Source organism: Lycorma delicatula, chromosome 11 (genome assembly GCF_047948215.1).
Source record: "Lycorma delicatula isolate Av1 chromosome 11, ASM4794821v1, whole genome shotgun sequence".
Taxonomy (NCBI): Eukaryota; Metazoa; Arthropoda; class Insecta; order Hemiptera; family Fulgoridae; genus Lycorma; species Lycorma delicatula.
The window spans coordinates 23,670,182-23,693,589 of NC_134465.1; the positions used below are offsets into that span (position 1 = coordinate 23,670,182).

A 23,408-nucleotide genomic window follows, 5' to 3' on the forward strand; every position below is an offset into this window, starting at 1 on the left:
TTGTTATAATTTTGATAAATGAAAGATAGGATGATAATTTATACTAAAATTTATATTTATTTATCAATACGAATTTTATTTTGTAACGTCGTATAAATTACACCAATTTTAATTAAGAAAAAGGAAAAAAACGTATGTTTGCGTAACTTTTTAAATGATATGTTCTTAATTTGAACTTGTTTTATTCATTATAAAAATAAATCTTTATTTTTGCGTTGGAGGAGTAAAAATCTGCTGCCAGATGTGTGGGGTTTCCTCGTAAGGCGAGGACCCACTAAAAACCCTCCCCATCAGTGTGGTGAGGCGGAACCACCTAGTGCAGTACACATCGCCACCACGCATGCCTACAGGTACTCCGGGTGTGGTCCTTCGGCAAGAGCTTCCGGCGTCCCCCCGGAGGCACCCAACGGCGACGATCCTCTTGGACCCCCGAGGGCTGGCCTTCCACCACCACTCCGGAACTGCACACTACCTTATTCTCTTCCTTCTTCTTGTAATTACACGAAAAGAACTCTTGAAGAACTCCCGAAAACCTGTCCCAACCTAGGCTCGAGCCTATCCTACCCTCCATTAACTCCTCAGGTGAAACCGCCTTATCAAAGGGTCGCTCCAAAGCCCAACTTATACATCTGAGAAAAGTATGTTCTACGTTGTCCTCGTCATCACAGTAGCGATATAAAGGTGAGCCACGCCTGCCATTGGCATGGATATAGACCTCGAACGATCCTCGAGTCGTAAACCACTGGATCATACAGAAGTGTACCTCCCCATGTCTCCTGTCGATCTAGATGTTGAGCCTCAATATCAACCTGAAGGTCCATCTAAAAATAAATAAACATAAAATTAAACAGAATAAACAGATAAAATAAACAGAAATAAAAAGACTTCATTATCTCACGAAACGAGAATGCAATATATGAAAATATATTTTGCCTTACAAACTGCCAGAGTGGTTTGTGAAGTTAGTGATATCTCTCGATGGAGAAAATACACGTAACATTTTTATTTTTTGATATAAACCTGTATCTTTTATGTAAGATGGCAGCAGTACTACATTCATTATTTTATATTGAAAAGATTAAGTCAATTATATTGCAGTAAATAATACGTAAATTTCTTTTCATTTTTGCATTCCTGCTGTATTTTTAAAAAAATAGATTTTGTACAAACATAATAATACGTAATCTGAAAAATTTAACTCATTTTACTTTAATTATAAGTTTTTCATGAATTATCTGCAATTAAATGTTTTCTTTGTGTTTTTCAGTACTAGAAATGTGTATTATAGAGATGATGAGCCAATTGATTTACTTGCAGATCTAGGAAAGAAGACTGGTAATTCTCCAGTTAGTCAAAAATTTGGAAAGAAAAGAGAAGAGTAAGGAATATATAATTTATTTATTATTTTTTTGTTTTTCATTTGTTTTGATAATTTATAAAATACAGCCAATATTTTTGCTTTACATTAGTTTCTGCATTTCAATGATAAAAAAAACGAGCTCGCATATTATGTAATCATAATTAAATTTAGATCGATCGAAATAACTCGTTTAATTGAAAAAAATTGGGAAAAAATTGTCTAGTCTTTTATTAGTGAAAATGGTAAGGGGGCTAATAATAAACGTAAAAAAATAAATGCGTGAGGGTGGTGTTGGAGAGTTGATTTGCGTAGTTGAAAAGGGTAAAAAAAGTTTAAAAAAAAATGTATTATTGCGATTTCAAGTGAAAGTTGATGAAAAAAATGTGTGGTTATTTAAGGCTCAGGAAGGTATATTTTCAACAAGTTTCGTCAACATTAAATTATTTTTGCGGAAATGAAAAATAAAAAACGAAAAAAAGATTTTTCGCATTTTTCACGGAAATTTTGAGGTTATGTTAAAAAGTGAATTCTACAAAAGTTGTAGGTTTTTGTATGATCTACAACTTTTGTGTCAGAAAAACTTTTGTATTTCAACCCCCAACATTCCGACTTCCATTCATCGCTAACGTACAAAGCTCCCACGTCAGAGACGACCCACCAACAACCTGACCAGACTTCCTAGCCACACTAAGCTTCTTCTGCTCCACCACCTTCGGCGAAGAGAGCCGCAACTTACGTTTTGATGATTTTCCGATGATGGACCACCAATTCTATTAAAAATACCTATCGGTGGAGGGGGCTCAATTTCACTTCCAATAAATTCAATATAGCTCATCCAAACCCAGGGTGGGAAGACACCCAATTGTGACGTTACCGGTCGCGCCAAACCACTCCCTCAATTCCGAGCTCGGAGTGGCTATACAGGTCGTCTTTAGACCCTCTAACTTATTACATCACACAGTCATCGACCATGCCTCGGTCGAAATTTCACCGAAGTAAATGCCTCGGCAGAAATTTGCACCAGTAAAATACAATTCAAATTTTTTGCCTTCACGTAGGCCTCAAACGAACATGTTTAATCCAATCTAACATGATTCCCTTAAACGAACCGAGACTACGGAAGCGCGGACCCTGCACCTAGTCTAAATTTGCAACACCGTTCGTGACTACACCCAATAATTCAAAAGAATTATGTCACACACAAGGGGAACGTAACTTCATATCGGTGCGCGCAGGAGCCGGGGACAAACCCCGCACCACCAATCATGGAGTCTCGCGCGGCATTACAAAATCACAATCAGGAACCGCCACCGACGGGACAAAGCCACGACTTTGGTCGCACGGGCCACCATACTTCGGCAGCGTGACCACTCCCGCCAGTGGGAGGCACAAATCAAATTCCAAACGATACCAATATAACCGTGGAACGACCCAATGCGCCTAATCCCAACCAATCCAATGCCTCTGTCGAAACCCCAGCCACCCGTAATCGTACCATGATCAAACAATTTGAATCAAAATCGGTCAATTCAATTACGTAGATCGACGCACTATCAGTGACGCTGTCCCCCAAAAGAAACTCAGGGACGACACCTGGCGTCTGCAAGATCACGGTCAGTCATAATTGCAAACAACTAAGATGTGTGATGGAATTTTTCATCAGATTTTTCCCGTATCAAAAAACCGACAGAAAAAAATAAAACATTTTCTAAGGCAACAACAGAATTGTTTCACTTAGAAACTGCTACATGCCGCACATAAGCAAGTATTATAAATATAAATCAGCTTTATAACTAAGATAAATAACCGTAGCAACCGTATGCTGCCCTTACAAATATTAAATAAAAACACGGTAAATAATTGAATAAAAAAAATAACAATAGCCAAGTAACACAAAACCCCCAAAAAACTAACAAATAGCATAAAAGTACTAACTAAACAACTAAAATTGTAAACGAACCACAAAAATCGACGAAAGGAGAATGGTATGTACAAAAACGGAGCTGAAATAAAACTCGTCGCTCTCTCAGATCATGCACAGGTAGTTCTTACGATTTGTTTATGTAATTTATAAAATTCAAGCATATATTTGTTTTATCTTAGTGACTGTATTTTATTAATGTAGAATATTAGCGAACATTAAGGTAATTTTTATTTGAGACTTTTATAATAGTGAACTTAGCAACATCATATTTTCTATCAATTGTATTATTAAGAAAAAAGTCAGTGATAAGCAATAATAAACTACAATTTCAGTGCTTAATATAAATAAATAAAGATTTATTATTATCCTACATTTATTTCATAGGTACAAACTGTCTTTCTCTGAATTCAGTAAAAAAGGGTGACATTGAATTACATCAAACACGTTATCAATAGGCATATAATTTACATGGGAAAGAAATTATCATTAATAAAATTTAACACAGGATTTATTGCATGTTTTTCAGAAATTTGTTACCTACTACAAGTGACAATTATACGGATAATGATAAAAACGGTGCATCATACTCACCACGGTCAGACGATGGAACGAAGGACACATCACACATGGCCAATCTACCAATAAGCTTGTAATATTTTGATTCATTATAATTTGATTTATTATAATAACTACAGAAATCTAAAGAAAATAAGGACGGTATGAATTGAATCATTGATGGCACAAAGGTTACCCATCAAAATTTAGATTCAGATTAGCAGCTGAAGTGGAGGTCTGACAATAACTGTTACACACGGTTGAATATCAAATGTAGTGGGTTCAGAGGAATTTACGGGATTATTTTTTACTAGAGTAGATGTTACCTTTACAGATTCAATATTATCCTTATATAACAATGAAGTCGGTGACCCAATCGGGCTATTTTCAACTTCAGGTTTTCATATCTTGATGATGATAATAAATGTATGATTTCCATCATCAGCGCACTTTGAAAATAATGTATTTTAATCATTTTTATTCAGTAAAATGAAAAGAAAAAAATCGAAAAAAGTAATGAAACGAACGTAAAAAAAAGTCGCAATAAAAAAAAGACTTTGGTCAGTAAAGAGAAGTAAAATATATATAAATATAATGCCTTAAAATTTGCTACAATTATTTGAGAATTTACGGGACGCACCTTTCGTTTTATGCAGACGCTGGACAAATTGCGGCTAGTATTTTTATTCTTGCATGTAAACCTGTATCGGTTATAGAAGGTGCAGCATTCTTCCATTGTTTATTGTGTATTAAAATGATTAAGTCCATTATCATGCAGTAATAATTAGTAGAGTAGTATTTTATTTTTCATTTTTTCCTGCTGTATAATTTGCTGAATTATTTACAAAAAATATACATTTTCTAAGATAATACTATTACGTTACGGGAAATATTTAAATCATTTACTTCAATATAAGATTTTAATATATTAACTAGATACTATTTTCATTGAATTTTTCAGTATTACAAAGATGTTTTCTAGAGATGATGGCATTGATTTCCCAGAAAATGAAGAAAAGAAGACTAGTAATTCTCCAATTAATCAAAAATCAGGAAACAAACAAGCAAAGTAAGAAATATATCATTTATATTTGCGATCTTTTTTTTTTTTAATTTATACAATTCAGCCATATATTTTATTCTATTTTGTTTTAATGACTATTATTTTACGATGAAGAAAATTAGATAGCATAATATGTACTTTGACTGTTATAGTTTTGTAATAATGAACTTAGCAGCATCATATTTTCTACAGAGTATTATTAAGAAAAAAAGTCAATAATATGCAATAATAAACTACAATTAAAGTGCTAAATATAAATAAATAGAGATTTATTTTTATCCTTCATTTATTTCATAGATACAAACTTCCTTTCTCTGAATTTAATAAAAAAGGTGACATTGAATTACGTTATCAAATACGTTATCAAAAGGCATTTAATTTATATGCAAAAAGAAATTATCATTCGTAAAATTTAATAAAAGATTTATTGTTTGTTTTTCAGAAATTTGTTACCTACTACAAGTGACAATTATACGGATAATGATAAAAAGGGTGAATCATACTCACCACAATCAGACGATAGAACGAAATACACTTCACAAAAGGACAATCCACCAACAACATTGTAAGCATATCTCCTTATATTGTTATATCTTAAATGCAAAATACGTTAATTGGAAGAAATATGAAATAAATACTTTGATTTATTATAATCATTACTGAAATCAAAAGAAAATAAGGATGATATGAATTGAATCATTGATGGCACGAAGGTTACCCATCAAAATTTTACTCTAAAGTTGTATAAACGTTATGCAATTTCTACGTATCACGTTCACTACGGATCGGTACACCTGTAAATCGAAGTGATGAATTTATAAACGTCGCTTCGGGACACTAATATGCCACTGCGTACATCGATGAAGGGAATGATTTGATTGTTTTAAATCTTTTTCACTTGTTGCCGTCTCATAATATTGATACCAGCTTCAGAGTTTTGGTTGTAGGGAATTATTATCTGTCTATTTCTGTTACAGGTATTCATTGTGACCTCTGAAAAAGTAGTAGCGTAGTAATAGGCATGTCATCAAATTAATAAAAAAATTGCTTTTTAAATCATTTATTTTTATCATATTTTAGTGAGTCTGTTTATTTATAACAATAACAAACATAGAACATCATTCTAATATAACTCGTGAAACATAATTATAGAATTAGAAAAAAATAAAATCTTGTATAAAAAGTAAATCTTAAATTTCACTATATAATTGAATTTTCCTTTGTTAGGGTAAACCGTTTCACAAATTAAATAACAGATTCTTTTTACATTTTACATTATATACATTGCATAAAATCTGAAAATATTTTTAGACGATTATTTTACAAGAACTAAATCGTAATCGAACTACTACTTACGCAAAATAAGGGTACTTCACAATTGGAGTGTAATGTAAGACCCTACTTCCGGGGCGGGATCCCTTTGGGGTTCCCCATTAGATGTGTGTCATCAAGATTGGAGGAACGGTGTTGGGATATTCATAGATTCCCTCATTAGAGGCATGTCGAATAATTAATGACCGAGTCGCATCTACTTTGTGGGGGAATGTTAATTCCTTCCGAGAAAGTTCGAGACGATGGCACTCCGTGGATTTGTGTAAATGTGTAAACGCTTAGTGATGTGTTCGGGTCCAAAGCACGGATAAACTACAAGAAAAAAAAGAAGCGAAAACAAAATTATTCAAATAAATAGTGAATCGTATAAAAGCTACAGCAAAGCATAAATATATAATTTGTTTTCAATATTGTAACATAGAATTTAATGTTGCTTATTCGTGTATATATGTTCCTAAAATAGAGAGATATACTGAGTGATTTAAAATCATAAAAACCTGGACATTTTATCTAGACACTGTGCGGACAACGTAGCAGCCGTTGTAACATCGAGTCTCCATGCTTCATCCAACATTGTTATACAATTTTTAAAACATTGTCGGAACGTTACGTTTGTGAAGTGCTCGTATTTGTCCAGATGATTTCTGTAAACGATGGAATTTTTTTCATGTTGATACAGAATTTGATACAATTTTAGAGACGGAGAAGCTGCTCAATACTGGCTCCGTGATGAGAAGTCAACTGAGAAAAAATGATTAAACGTACACCCAATACCCACTTGGAACTTACCGGTTTTGTAATAAAAATATTTTTAGAATGTATGGTTAGAAAAGAAATATGCATAAAGTAAAATAAAAACGCTTCGTATTCTCAGTAAATTTATACTAATATATTACCTTACAAACTGCTAGAATAGTTTAAGAAGGTTCTTGCCGTTCTTCTCGTGTGTTGCAAATGATTCAGAAAATGCGCTTAACGTTTTCTTTCTTTGATATATAACCTGAATCGGTTATATAAAATGACAGCCGTTTTAAATTGATTAACTTGTACTGAAAATTGTAAGTATATTACATGACAGAAATAATATATAAAATCGATTTTTTTTGCATCGCTATTGTATTGAAAAATTAATACAAATATATTTTTTTTACAAACATACTAATTTGTCAGCTGAAAAAGTTAAAACGTTTTACTTTATAAGTGTTTTCATGAATAACCCCAAGTTAAATGTTTTGTTTGTATATTTCAGTACTGGAAATTTACATGGTAAAAATGAGGATCCCAATAATGCCTCTGCAAATCAAGAAAACAAGTCTAATAATTTTCCAATTAATCAATATTTAGAGAGGAAACAACTACTATAAGGAATATACTATCTATTTTTTGTTTTTGATTATTTTAATAAATTATAAAAGACAGTTATATTTTGTTACGGTATTTTAATGGTGAAGAATACTAACACACTATGTAATCTGTCTGTGATTGTTTCTTAATACTGAACTTAGGACCAACATATCTTCCACCGGTTGTATTACTAAGAAAAAGTCAGTAAAAGCATTGATAAATTGCAATTTAAGTGCTCAATATAAATAAATGTAGATTTATTATTATCCTTCATTTATTTCGTTGCTACAAAATGTAGCAACTCTGAATAAAATAAAAGAAGTGTCTTTGGATTCAACAAATACGATTTTAATGTTCATTTTATATAAATGAAAAATGAACTATCATTCGTAAATTTTATACACGATTTATTGTTTATTTTTCAGAAATTCGTTGCCTAGTAAGAGTGACAATAATACGGATAATGAAAATAATGGTAAATCATATTCACCACGACCAGCCGATGGAGCAAATTACCCTTCACAGAAAGAAAATCCACCATCAAAATTGTAAGCATATTTCTTTTATCCATAGTGTAAAATGGTTTAATTAGAAGAAGAAAAAAAATCCATTTAACAAGCTGTCCATTTGTCGGTTTTTTATATTTATTATTTTTTATATCCTCATATTCTACAACTTTAAAATGTAACTTTTTTTAAAAGGAATCCTTTTCTATTTTCTGCAACCGCGCAACAAAAGACCAACAACGACAACATCACATTACATTACAACGACATTTTACATTATATACATTGCATCAAATCTGAAAATATTTTTATTTTCAAAAACTAAATCATAATCGAACTATTACTTAAGCAAAATAATGGTACTTTACAATAGGAGGGTAAAGTAAGACCGTAATCCCGATGCGGGATCTTTATGTGGTTCCCCTTTTGAAGCGTTGCGTCAAGACCGGACTCCCGGTGTTGGGACCTCCATGAATCCCCACATTAAAGGCACGGCGAATGAATAATTACCGAGTCCCGGCTACCTGGGTAGGGGAACGTTAGAGATACATTGATGCGATGGCATCCCCTGGAGTTGTGTATTTGTGTAAATGCTAAGTTGCATATCTGGGTCCAAAGAAATAATAAACTACAACGAGAAAAAAGAAGCAGAAAACAAAATAATTCAAATAAAATTAAATCGGATAAAAGCTAGAGCAAACCATAAATATATACTTTGTTTTCAATATTATGGCATTTTGTAATTTACAGATAAATTTAAACAAAATCAATTAAATTAGTATAGAATTTAAAATGCTTATTCGTGTATATATGTTCATAAAATACAGGAATATACTGAGTGAAGTTTAATCATAAAAATCTGAACATTTTAGTGTATTTTATTAAAACATTGTAAACAGAATTGCCGTTTATCTAGACACTGCATGTAGAACGTAGCAACTCTTTCTGATATCGAGTCTGCATGCGTCATCCCACAAACTAATGAAACGAACGTATAAAAAGTCGCAATAAAAAAAATAAACACTTTGTTCAGTCATGAAAAATTAAATATAAATAAATCTAATACCTTAAAATTTGGTACAATTGTTTGAGAATTTACGTGATGCATCTCGTTTTATGAAAAATTGCGCTTAGTATTTTTATTCTTGCATATAAACCTGTATCGGTTATAAAAGGTGCAGCATTATACCGTTGTTTATTGTATATTGAAATGATTATGTCCATTATGATGCAGCAATAACATAAATTTTTAATTTTTTCATTTTTTTACTGCTGTGTAATTTGCAGAACTTTATCTACATAAAAATAGATTTTCTAAAATCATACTTCCTTATAAGATATTAATAAATTATCTAAAAATTAAATATTTTCATTGTATTTTTTAGTACTACAATTATACATTATGGACATTATTATCCCATTGTTTACCCTGCAAATCTAGAAAAGCAGACTAGTCGTTTTCCAATTAAACAAAATTTAGGAAGGAAACAGCACAGTATACAATATATCATTTATATTTGCTTTCGCTTTGTTTTTCTAATTTACATAATTCAGCCATACTCTTTCTTTTTTTTTTCTTTTAATGACTGAATTTTAACGATTAACAAAGCATTAGATAGCATATCATGATATAGCTATTAAAAAATATATTTTAATAGTTAACTTAGCAACAACATATTATATTCTACTAATTATATTATTAAGAAAAAAATTCTGTGATAAGCAATAATGAATTACAATTTATATGCTTAATACTATAAATATGTATATAGATTTATTATTATCCTTCATTTATATCATAGGTACAAACTGTCTTTCTCTGAATTCAATAAAAAAGGAGACATTTAAATATATCAAATACGTTATCAATAAGCATTTAATATACATGGAAAAGAAAAAAATTATCATTCATAAAATTTAATACAGGATTGAAATGTTTATTTTTCAGAAATTTGTTACCTAGTACAAATGACAATTATACGGATAATGAAAAAAATGGTGCATCATACTCACCACGATCAGACGATAGAACGAAATACACTTCACAAAAGGACAGTCCACCAAATAGATTGTAAGCATATCTCCTTATATTGTTTTATCATACATGTAAAATGTGTTAATTAGAAGTAAAATGAAATAAATACTTTAATTTATTACAATCGCTACTGAAATCTAAAGAAAATGAAGGATGGTATCAATGAAATAATTCATGGCAGAAACCCGTCAATAATTAAGTCTAGAGTTGCGCAAAAGTTATGCAATTTGTAATTTTCACGTTCACCATGGAACGGCATACGTGTGAGCCGAGCAACGAATTTGTATAAGTTGCTTCGGAACATTAGTGTGCCGCTGTTCAGTTTGTTTCATAGGTGTTTAGGCACATCGATGTAGAGTATGACTATTATCTTGATTTTTTCACTGCTTTTTGTCTCATAATAATACTACAGGTTTGGTTGTGCCAGTTGAAGAGGGCTATTCGTGTCCGTTTGTTACAGGCATTCATTCTGATTTCCGAACGAGTAGTAGTGTAAGAATAGGCACGATTTCAAATTAACAAACAAATTGCTTTTAAATTAATTTTTTTTTTTTTTTTACTATATTTTAGCGAATACGTTAATTTATCGCAAAAATTAAATGGGAATGAAGTGTATACAAATATATACTATCTTACATACTTCTAAAATGATTTGAAAAGATACGTGAAGCATTTTTATTTGCATGAAAATAAACGCCTGTTAAAAAATGAGCCTCACATTTTTATTGTTAGATGTAAACTTGTACATGTTTTACATGTTTGAGTAGGATTAAATTAATTATAATCAAAAATCAGTGATAAGCATGATGGACTGCAATTTTATTGCTAAATTTAAATAAATATAAATTTATTATTAATGTTTATTTATTTTATAGCAAATAATATCATGTTCAGAATTCAGTAATAATATGGCATAGAAATCATCAATTAAACTGCCAATAGTATTGACAGAGATACACTATGAACGATTTTTCGTAAAATTAAATACGCGATTTATTGCTTTGTTTTCAGGGATCCCTTCCGTAGTACAGCGGAAAATAATACAGATAATAAAAATAATCTGAAATCCAATTCACTACCAATAATACATGTACCAAGAATCGCTTCACAGACGGAAAATCCACATACAAAATTGTAAGCATGATTTGTATATTGTTTTTTTATTGTTAAAGGGGTTGATTAGAAAAAAAAATGAAATAAATACTTTGGCTGGATACTATCACTAATAATACCAAAAAAATAGAGATTTTCATCTACTGCATTGATTGCACAAAGAGTAACCATCAAAGTTTTTAACTTGCATAAGCTTTTATTCACGTTTACTTAATACAAAATGATATGAGGATATCTACATTTGCGCAAGTGCAAAAATTTCTTAATTCAGGCTTTAGGATGGGGGTCAACTAAGAAAAAACCAGCTTCAAACGTAGAGCCTAATCCCACTTATAAATTATAGGTTTTTTTCATAAAAATACTATCAGAACATATGGTTTGTTATGATATAAACGTAAAACAAAAAAAAAATCATGTTTTCCTATTAAATGCAGCGTATACAAATATATATTATCTTACAACCTTCTAAAATGATTTTAAAAGATAAGTGAAGCATTTTTCGTTGGATGAAAATATACGCCTGTTTAAAAATGAGCCTAACAAAACTTGCATAAGCTTTATTCACGTTTACTTAATACAAAATGATATGATGGTAACTAAAAAAAAATTAGTATGGTTACAGGTTGCTAAAGTTTTATTTTTGCTATTTAAGTCAACCTATTTACATTATCCCAGTGAAATTTTTATCGGCCGATTTACCTCCTTTTTTTTGTTTTCAGTCATTTGACTGGTTTGATGCAGTTTTCAAGATTCCGTATCAAGGGGCTGTTATTTCATTTCGGTATATCCCCTACATCCTACATACCTAACAATTTGTTTTACATATTCCAAACGTTGCCTGCCTGCACAATTTTTCTCGTCTACTTTCCCATCAGTCTCAAAGCGACTATTCTAGGGTGCATAATATGTAGCCTATAAAGCTGGTTCTTCGTTTAACTATAGTTTCCAATAGGCTTTCTTCATCAATTTGCCACAACCCCTCATCATTGGTCAATTTATCTACCCACCTGATTTTTAAAACATTCTCGTATAACACCACATTTATATCATAATAAAAAAGAATGAATAAGTTAATTTAAAAATACATTGTAAAGTTACTAGTAATCATATAGTTATAGGAACAGCTGATTTACATTAGGTTTTAATATCTTTTGGCTATTGTTTTACGTGAGACATAGACTTCTCGTGATATGAGTGTTTGTGGTGCGTTACAAAAATGAGTGATACTAATTATAAGGAACGTTGGGAAACAGGTTTCGTGTTAAATTCGGTAAGCATGCTACTGAAAACTTTTCAAAATTCAAAAGGTCGTATGGATTATTAGTGACGGGCACATGTTTTCAAGATAGCCGGGGATCAGTTGCGAACGATACATGCACTGAAAGACCGTTAATGCGAAACGTGACTACAATGTTGAGCGAATCAGAGATTTGATACGGTACGACAGGCGATCAACTATCAGAATTATTGCAAAACTATTGAATTTTAACCGGATCACATCCATCACGTTTTGACAAATGAATTGGATATGGAATAAGATTGTGCAGAATTAGTCCAAAAAAACTTGAACAGAAGTTGAACAGAAAAACAACAGGGAGCAAACGTTACGCGATTCCTGGATGAATTGAAACCGATGCTGATTTTGAACAAAAATGTTATTACTGGTGATGAATCTTGAATATTTGAGTACGAGACAGAAAGAAAACACCACAGCAAGAAGTGGCACACTTCAAACTCGCCACCTTCCAAAAAAGCAAAAATGAGCCAATAAAAAATTAAAAACATGTTAATTTTTCAAAAATAACACTTTTTCAAAATCGAAAGTGCGTATGGATTATTAGTCACAAGCCCCTTTTTTCAGATAGCCTGGAATCAGTAGCGAACGATCCAAGCTCTGTGACACCTTTACCGCCAAAACGTGACTACAATGTCGTGCGAAACAGACTTGATGTGGTAGGACCGGCGATTTACCGTCCGAATGATAGCAGGACAACTGAATTTTAACCGAAACACATTCATCAAATTTTTACAAATGATATGGATATGAAAAAGGATTGTGCAAAATTAGTCCAAAAAACGTCACTGTTGAACAGAAAAAAAAAACAGGCTGCAAGTGTGTAGCGATCTTCTTGTTCACATTGATATGAAACTGATCTTGATTTTCTAAAAAAATGTTATTACTGGTGACGAATCTTGAATACTTGAGTACGACACGGAATCAAATCACCAGAGCAAGGAGTGGCACACGTCAACCTTCCACCATCCAAAAAAGCAAAAATGAGCAAATAAAAAATTAAAACCATGTTAATTTGTATCTTCTATATTATTCGTATTTTCCATAAGGATTTATTGTTATAACAAAAAATTGGTAAATACATGCACACTGTTTGGTTTTGTTTTTAATATTCTAAGATTAATGTACAATGAAAAAAAAAAAAAAAAACTGTTAAGGGGTTTATGTGTGACAGATTACTAATAACGAAGATTGCACTACTAATTTGCCAACCAAATTAAATTTTAAATAAAGGCTCTAACATGTATTAATATTATCCAATCTAAGTTCTTAAATTGAAAACAGTGGTTCGGAAATGTTTCATTAACTACATAGAAACAAAACCTCCCTTTTTCTCTATCAAACCGACCTGCCAGCATTCAAATAATTAGAAACACTAAATAGACAATTAGTTAAAGCTCAAAATGAACTTTCTTCATAAAACTTCATACACATTATGTTTCCACGAATGCGTAAAGCAGTTTTAAGTTAATTCAACTGGTTTGGTATTTGACTTGTTTTCATCTAAATTTTAACACTATTTCGATCTAATGAATATTTCAATTATAAATAATAAATTTTTTATACACTGCAATTTATGCATTCTATTCAACGTACATATATATATGCTCAGTTGATTTTTATTTATGACTTTTTTATTGATTATTTATTAAGATTTAACTCTGTATTATTTCATGTGTATAATGTTTAAAAAAAAGATAATAAAATAAAAAAAAGAAGAAGAACAAAACGTAAACATGTTACATTCACTCGGCTCCTGAAGATTCACTCGGCTCCTTTGGGATGCACTCGGCGCCTGACGATTTAGCGGCTCTTCACAGTTCACACAGCTCCTTTCGGATGCACTCGGCTTCTATCGCCATCACTCGGCTCTTTACAGTTCACTCGGCTCCACCTATACTATATAAGCCGGCTCTCCACTAGACTCAGGCAGCCTCTCGTTGAGTGTTTTTCTCCCTCGCATTGTCATCTGGCAGTCTCTCTCAGTCTCTCTGATCAGTCTCTGTCAGTGTCTCTTTCAGTCTCTCTCTGATCACAGTCTGTCTCTGACGATCAGTCTCTCTCAGCTTCTCTCTGATCACAGTCACTCTCTCGTCTAGCCTATTCTTAATCTATCATTTGAAGACTTATATTGTTCAGTCAAGATTTACACATCGTACAGTGTATACAAGTACATACATTAAATTATATATATTTTTCAACAATTTGTTAAGCTGTCTTTGTGAACATATTTAATTTTTTGTTTCGAACGTTTAATGATTTTATATGTTTTCTTGTTAAAAAGTGTATGTTTCAATTAAATCTGAAAGTATCTTTTGTTATGGTATAATACCTACGAATCTTTGTTGTGTGAACTCGGCGAACATTCTTTATGTTTAATACTTATGAAGCTATGTTGTATGTCAAAAATCCTTCAAACATTATGTTTGTGATTCTTCCCCTCTATAAAGGTATGATAAAATATTAAATTCAAAGGATTTATGTAGACATATATAAAATCCACAATTGTAAGATTGTATTTTGTGCAAGTGAATATCAAGATGTTAATGCTTTTCATTCTACAGTAATCGTCCGTTAAACTCTCTGTTATGATAATCCAGATTACATCCTGCGTAAGTGCATATCAAGATATTAATGTTTTTCATTCTAAACTAATCGTCTGTTGAACTTTCTATTATGATAGTCCAGATTACATTCTGTGCCAGTGAGTATCAAGATATCGTATTTCATTAACAAAAAACAGTAATCGTCTACTAAATAATAAGGTAATCCTCTGTTAATCAGTAAGATATTCTTATTATACTCTGTATTGTTATTATATTCTGTCTGTAAGTAAAAGAAATATTTAACGTAACAAGTTTACCTATAATTTACTTAACGATTGTTATATATAAATATCGCATAAGGAGATTTTGTGAAAAACATTTGTTTTTAACAAAGCAATTATGTAATAATGTATTTATGCATTTTTTCGTTTTTATGAATATGGTTATATAATTCTGTTTTTCATACAGCTAAAAATTAAGCCCAATTTTCTTTTGGCAAAAACGAGATATGTGTAATTTTATTTTTGTCACTTTCCCGAACAAATTTTTCTTTTTTGGTTTTCAGAGATACATTGACTAATACAACAAAAACTTTTACTGGTAATGAAGATAATAATAAATCTTACTCACCAGGATCATCTGATGAACCAAAATACAATTCACAGACAGAAAGTCCACGTGCAAACCGGTAAGCATATCTTTGCTTACTTTTTATACTATATATAATATGGGTAAACAAGAAAGTAATATTAAAAAAATTGTTTAAATCCGTACAATTAGAGATGAATGGTGAAGAAAATTACGCATACAGTCAAACATATCATATATAAATTACAAAACTGTCATCTGTCACTAATATATTATTTGTTATCGTTATTATGCCATTTTAGAATTAAAATAAACTGAATTAATTTATAATTTAAAATTGCTTATTCATGTAAATATATTATTAAAATAAAGGAAAATAATCGATAAATCAAAGTCACAAAAACCAGGAGAATTTACTATATTTTATTAAACCACTGCAAACAAACCTGCGATTTATCTGGACACTCCATGTAGAAGCTAGCAACTGTTTTTGAGATGGAGTCTGCATGCATCATTCCATACTGTTCATACAATCTTTTATAATAACAATGTCGGTACCCTTTATGATCTGTTCTTATTTATGAAGATGATTTCTTATAAACCGATCGACTTTTTTCTTGTTGATACAGGACTTCAAATTTTTGAACTGAAAAAGCTACTTAACACAGGCTTTGTAAATTATAGGTTTTTTTTCATAAAAATACTATCAGAACGTATGGTTTGTTATGAAATAAACGCAAAGTAAAATAAAAATGCTTTGTTTTGTTATTAAATGGGAATGCAATGTATACCAATATATATTGTCTTACAGCTTCTAAAATGATTTGAAATGATACGTGAAGCATTTTTAGTTGTATGAAAATAATCGCCTGTTGAAAAATGAGCCCCACATTTTTATTGTTCGATGTAAACTTGTATATGTTGTCAAAGATTGAGTAGAATCAAATTGATTATTTTGAACTTAAAAGTGTACGTCTATTACGTTGCAGTAATAATGTTGTTTATAGAATTTTCATCATGTTTTAAATACGGTCATTCCGTTCTTTTTAAAGGAATTAGATTTTTTCCAATTGTAGTATTACAATATCAAAAAAAAATAATAGATTTTGGTATTACCTTTATTTTTTCATGTATTATATTTAATTGAAATCATTTCTTTGTGATTTTCAGTACTTTACATTTGTATTATAGGGTTGATGATTCCATAAATTCCCTTAAAAATAAAGAAAAGAAGGCTAGTAATTTTCCAATAAATGAAGAATTAAGAACGACAGAATCACGGTAAGTAATATATATACATTTTTATGTTTTTCATTCGTTTTGATATTTTATAAAATATAGCACATTTTTTATTTAATTTGATCCACTGTATTTTAATGATTAATCAAAATGATATACTTCGTACTTTTTCGGTGATAGTTAATTGCACGAACATATTTTCTACCAATTGTATTTTCTAGAAAAAAAAATTCAGTGATTAGCAATTCAGGATTGCAATTTAATTGCTGAATTTATATAATTATTAATTATTTATTATTCTTCATTTATTTTATAGCAATACAATATCCTGTTTCGAATTCAATAAAAAATATGACAAGGAAATCATCAACTAAGCTGTCAATGGTATTCACAAGTTTTTGTAATATTAAATACTCGATTTTTTGCTTTGTTTTCAGGGATCCCTTGCGTAGTGCAGGTGATAATAATACGGATAATAAAAATAATGAAAAATCCAATTCACAACAAAAAATACATGAACCAAGAAGCAGTTCACAGACGGAAATTCCACCTAAGAAATTGTAAGCATGATTTCGTTAACTACATAGAAACAAAACCTCCCTTTTTCTCTATCAAACCGACCTGCCAGCATTCAAATAATTAGAAACTTTAAATAGACAATTAGTTAAAGCTCAAAATGAACTTTCTTCATAAAACTTCATACACATTATGTTTCCACGAATGCGTAAAGCAGTTTTAAGTTAATTCAACTGGTTTGGTATTTGACTTGTTTTCATCTAAATTTTAACACTATTTCGATCTAATGAATATTTCAATTATAAATAATAAATTTTTTATACACTGCAATTTATGCATTCTATTAAACGTACATATATATATGCTCAGTTGATTTTTATTTATGACTTTTTTATTGATTATTTATTAAGATTTAACTCTGTATTATTTCATGTGTATAATGTTTAAAAAAAAGATAATAAAATAAAAAAAAGAAGAAGAACAAAACGTAAACATGTTACATTCACTCGGCTCCTGATGACTCACTCGGCTCCTGAAGATTCACTCGGCTCCTTTGGGATGCACTCGGCGCCTGACGATTTAGCGGCTCTTCACAGTTCACACAGCTCCTTTCGGATGCACTCGGCTTCTATCGCCATCACTCGGCTCTTTACAGTTCACTCGGCAACACCTATACTATATAAGCCGGCTCTCCACTAGACTCAGGCAGCCTCCCGTTGAGTGTTTTTCTCCCTCGCATTGTCATCTGGCAGTCTCTCTCAGTCCCTCTGATCACAGTCTCTGACAGTGTCTCTCTCAGTCTCTCTCTGATCACAGTCTGTCTCTGACCATCAGTCTCTCTCAGCTTCTCTCTGATCACAGTCACTCTCTCGTCTAGCCTATTCTTAATCTATCATTTGAAGACTTATATTGTTCAGTCAAGATTTACACATCGTACAGTGTATACAAATACATACATTAAATTATATATATTTTTCAACAATTTGTTAAGCTGTCTTTGTGAACATATTTAATTTTTTGTTTCGAACGTTTAATGATTTTATATGTTTTCTTGTTAAAAAGTGTATGTTTCAATTAAATCTGAAAGTATCTTTTGTTATGGTATAATACCTACGAATCTTTGTTGTGTGAACTCGGCGAACATTCTTTATGTTTAATACTTATGAAGCTATGTTGTATGTCAAAAATCCTTCAAACATTATGTTTGTGATTCTTCCCCTCTATAAAGGTATGATAAAATATTAAATTCAAAGGATTTATGTAGACATATATAAAATCCACAATTGTAAGATTGTATTTTGTGCAAGTGAATATCAAGATGTTAATGCTTTTCATTCTACAGTAATCGTCCGTTAAACTCTCTGTTATGATAATCCAGATTACATCCTGCGTAAGTGCATATCAAGATATTAATGTTTTTCATTCTAAACTAATCGTCTGTTGAACTTTCTATTATGATAGTCCAGATTACATTCTGTGCCAGTGAGTATCAAGATATCGTATTTCATTAACAAAAAACAGTAATCGTCTACTAAATAATAAGGTAATCCTCTGTTAATCAGTAAGATATTCTTATTATACTCTGTATTGGTATTATATTCTGTCTGTAAGTAAAAATAATATTTAACGTAACAAGTTTACCTATAATTTACTTAACGATTGTTATATATAAATATCGCATAAGGAGATTTTGTGCAAAACATTTGTTTTTAACAAAGCAATTATGTAATAATGTATTTATGCATTTTTTCGTTTTTATGAATATGGTTATATAATTCTGTTTTTCATACAGCTAAAAATTAAGACCAATTTTCTTTTGGCAAAAACGAGCTATGTGTAATTTTATTTTTGTCACTTTCCCGAACAAATTTTTCTTTTTTGGTTTTCAGAGATACATTGTCAGATAAAATAAAAAATGCTACTGGTAATGAAGATAATAATAAATCTTACTCACCAGGATCATCTGATGAACCAAAATACAATTCACAGACAGAAAGTCCACGTGCAAACCGGTAAGCATATCTTTGTTTACTTTTTATACTATATATAATATGGGTAAACAAGAAAGTAATATTAAAAAAATTGTTTAAATCCGTACAATTAGAGATGAATGGTGAAGAAAATTACGCATACAGTCAAACATATCATATATAAATTACAAAACAGTCATCTGTCACTAATATATTATTTGTTATCGTTATTATGCCATTTTAGAATTAAAATAAACTGAATTAATTTATAATTTAAAATTGCTTATTCATGTAAATATATTATTAAAATAAAGGAAAATAATCGATAAATCAAAGTCACAAAAACCAGGAGAATTTACTATATTTTATTAAACCTCTGCAAGCAAAACTGCGATTTATCTGGACACTCCATGTAGAAGCTAGCAACTGTTTTTGAGATGGAGTCTGCATGCATCATTCCATACTGTTCATACAAACTTTAATAACAATGCCGGTACCCTTTATGATCTGGTCTTATTTATGAATATGATTTCTTATAAACCGATCGACTTTTTTCTTGTTGATACAGGACTTCAAATTTTTGAACTGAAAAAGCTACTTAACACAGGCTTTGTAAATTATAGGTTTTTTTTCATAAAAATACTATCAGAACGTATGGTTTGTTACGCAAAGTAAAATAAAAATGCTTTGTTTTGTTATTAAATGGGAATGCAATGTATACCAATATATATTGTCTTACAGCTTCTAAAATGATTTGAAATGATACGTGAAGCATTTTTAGTTGTATGAAAATAAACGCGTGTTGAAAAATGAGCCCCACATTTTTATTGTTCGATGTAAACTTGTACGTGTTGTCAAAGATTGAGTAGAATTAAATTGATTATTTTGAACTGAAAAGTGTACGTCTATTACGTTGCAGTAATAATATTGTTTATAGAATTTTCATCATGTTTTAAATACGGTCATTCCGTACTTTTTAAAGGAATTAGATTTTTTCCAATTGTAGTATTACAATATCAAAAAAAATAATAGATTTTGGTATTACCTTTATTTTTTCATGTATTATATTTAATTGAAATCATTTCTTTGTGATTTTCAGTACTTTACATTTGTATTATAGGGTTGATGATTCCATAAATTCCCTTAAAAATAAAGAAAAGAAGGCTAGTAATTTTCCAATAAATGAAGAATTAAGAACCACAGAAACACGGTAAGTAATATATATACATTTTTATGTTTTTCATTCGTTTTGATATTTTATAAAATATAGCACATTTTTTATTTAATTTGATCCACTGTATTTTAATGATTAATCAAAATAATATACTTCGTACTTTTTCGGTGATAGTTAATTGCACAAACATATTTTCTACCAATTGTATTTTCTAGAAAAAAAAATTCAGTGATTAGCAATTCAGGATTGCAATTTAATTGCTGAATTTATATAATTATAAATTATTTATTATTCTTCATTTATCTTATAGCAATACAATATCCTGTTTCGAATTCAATAAAAAATATGACAAGGAAATCATCAACTAAGCTGTCAATGGTATTCCAAGTTTTTGTAATATTAAATACTCGATTTTTTGCTTTGTTTTCAGGGATCCCTTGCGTAGTGCAGGTGATAATAATACGGATAATAAAAATAATGAAAAATCCAATTCACAACAAAAAATACATGAACCAAGAAGCAGTTCACAGACGGAAAATCCACCTAAGAAATTGTAAGCATGATTTCGTATTATGTTTTTTTATTGTTAAAGGGCTTGCTTTGAAAAAAAAATGAAATAAATACTTTGGCTGGATACTATCACTTCTAATACAAAAAATAGAGATTGTCATCTACTGAGATACGCATTGATTGCACAACTTCTAACCTTTGGAAATTTTTACTTGCTTAAGCTTTGTACACGTTTACTTAATACAAAATGATGTGATGATATCGGCCTTTTAAACATGCCATATTGGAGATTGGATATTTAACACAGTAAAGACTGTAATCCTTTCACATATATAAGCGAAACTGATGTGATATTGATTTATATTATAGAAATAGTAGTAGCTAAGAATTTCTCAAAAAAAAGTTGCACTTGTAACCAAATATTTAATAAGTATTAAAAATTGACTAAAATTAATGCGGGTAAGATAACTATATATAAAATTAATATCGGGACACGTTGCTAAAGTTTTATTATTGCTTTTTAATTCCACCCATTGACTTGATGCGGTAGGACCGGCGATTAACTGTCAGAATGATTGCAAGACAATTTAATTTTAACTGGAACACATTCATCAAATTTTTACAAATGATAGGGATATGAAATGGTTTGTGCAAAATTAGTCCAAAAAAATGTCACTGTTGAACAGAAAAAAAACAGGCTGCAAGTGTGTAGCGATCTTCTTGTTCTCATTGATATGAAACGAAAGCGAATACGTTAATTTATCGCAAAAATGAAACATAGAACGTCATAGTAACAAAACTCATAAAACATAGTTATGGAATAAGATAAAAATTAATATCATTGGAAAAAAAAATTAATAATTAATTACGCTATATAATTAAATTGTCCCATGTTGTGGTAAACTGTTTCACTCATTAATTTAACAGAATGTTGTTATTTTTTATATTATATAAAACGCATGAAATCTGTAAATATATAGTTTTTATGCACGAAGGTAATAATAAAATATTATTTCTAAAATCAAATAATAAAATTAAGCAATGAATCAAATGAAAACAAGAGAAACCACTAATATATAATTTGTTATAATTATTATGCCATTTTAGAATTTAAACAAAAAACTGAATTAATGAATAATTTAAAATTGTTTATTCGTGTAAATATATTAATAAAATATATACAGGAAAATAATCGGTGAATCAAAGCCACAAAAACCGGGACATTTTAGGATATTTTATTAAATCATTGCAAACAGAACTGCGATTTATCTGGACACTGCATGTAGAACCTAGCAACTCTTTTTGAGATGGAGTCTGCATTCTTAATCTCATACTGTTCATACAATCTTTTATAACAATACCAGTACCATTTATGATCTGCTCGTATTTATCAATATGATTTCTTAAAAACCGATGGACTTTTTTCTTGTTGATATACGACTTCGTAAAATTTTTTAAGTGCAAAAATTATTTAATACAGGCTTTGTAAATTATAGGTGTTTTTCATAAAAATACTATCAGAACGTATGGTTTGTTATGAAATAAACTCAAAGTCTAATAAAAATCATTTGATTTCATATTAAATGGGAATGAAGTGTATACAAATATATACTATCTTACATACTTCTAAAATGATTTGAAATGATACGTGAAGCATTTTTATTTGCATGAAAATAAACGCCTGTTAAAAAATGAGCCTCACATTTTTATTTTTAGATGTAAACTTGTACATGTTTTACATGTTTGAGTAGGATTAAATTAATTATAATCAAAAATCAGTGATAAGCATGATGGACTGCAATTTTATTGCTGAATTTAAATAAATATAAATTTATTATTAATCTTTATTTATTTTATAGCAAAAAAATATCATGTTAAGAATTCAGTAATAATATGGCATAGAAATCATCAATTAAACTGCCAATAGTATTAACAGAGATACACTATGAACGATTTATCGTAAAATTAAATACGCGATTTATTGCTTTGTTTTCAGGGATCCCTTCCGTAGTACAGCGGAAAATAATACAGATAATAAAAATAATCTGAAATCCAATTCACTACCAATAATACATGTACCAAGAATCGCTTCACAGACGGAAAATCCACATACAAAATTGTAAGCATGGTTTGTATATTGTTTTTTTATTGTTAAAGGGGTTGATTAGAAAAAAAATGAAATAAATACTTTGGCTGGATACTATCACTACTAATTCCAAAAAAATAGAGATTTTCATCTACTGCATTGATTGCACAAAGAGTAACCATCAAAGTTTTTAACTTGCATAAGCTTTTATTCACGTTTACTTAATACAAAATCATATGTGGATATCTACATT

General features: G+C 30.1%; 1 protein-coding gene across 46 annotated transcripts in view; it reads left to right on the top strand.

The window, feature by feature from the left end:
- Window positions 1-23,408, top strand: part of LOC142332632 (uncharacterized) — a 104,193-nt gene that overhangs the window by 14,568 nt on the left and 66,217 nt on the right. For 36 of the 46 annotated variants that reach the window (XM_075379190.1, XM_075379192.1, XM_075379194.1 and 33 more), the window contains exons 4-17: window positions 1,268-1,378; window positions 3,811-3,933; window positions 4,801-4,908; window positions 5,345-5,467; window positions 8,004-8,126; window positions 10,033-10,155; window positions 11,131-11,253; window positions 15,638-15,760; window positions 16,831-16,941; window positions 17,337-17,459; window positions 19,305-19,427; window positions 20,485-20,595; window positions 20,990-21,112; window positions 23,066-23,188. In XM_075379190.1, the coding sequence (XP_075235305.1) occupies window positions 1,268-1,378; window positions 3,811-3,933; window positions 4,801-4,908; window positions 5,345-5,467; window positions 8,004-8,126; window positions 10,033-10,155; window positions 11,131-11,253; window positions 15,638-15,760; window positions 16,831-16,941; window positions 17,337-17,459; window positions 19,305-19,427; window positions 20,485-20,595; window positions 20,990-21,112; window positions 23,066-23,188 (1,671 nt within the window). The remainder of the gene's footprint in view (window positions 1-1,267; window positions 1,379-3,810; window positions 3,934-4,800; window positions 4,909-5,344; window positions 5,468-8,003; window positions 8,127-10,032; window positions 10,156-11,130; window positions 11,254-15,637; window positions 15,761-16,830; window positions 16,942-17,336; window positions 17,460-19,304; window positions 19,428-20,484; window positions 20,596-20,989; window positions 21,113-23,065; window positions 23,189-23,408) is intronic. The other 10 variants (XM_075379211.1, XM_075379223.1, XM_075379229.1 and 7 more) reach the window with 8 other exon arrangements.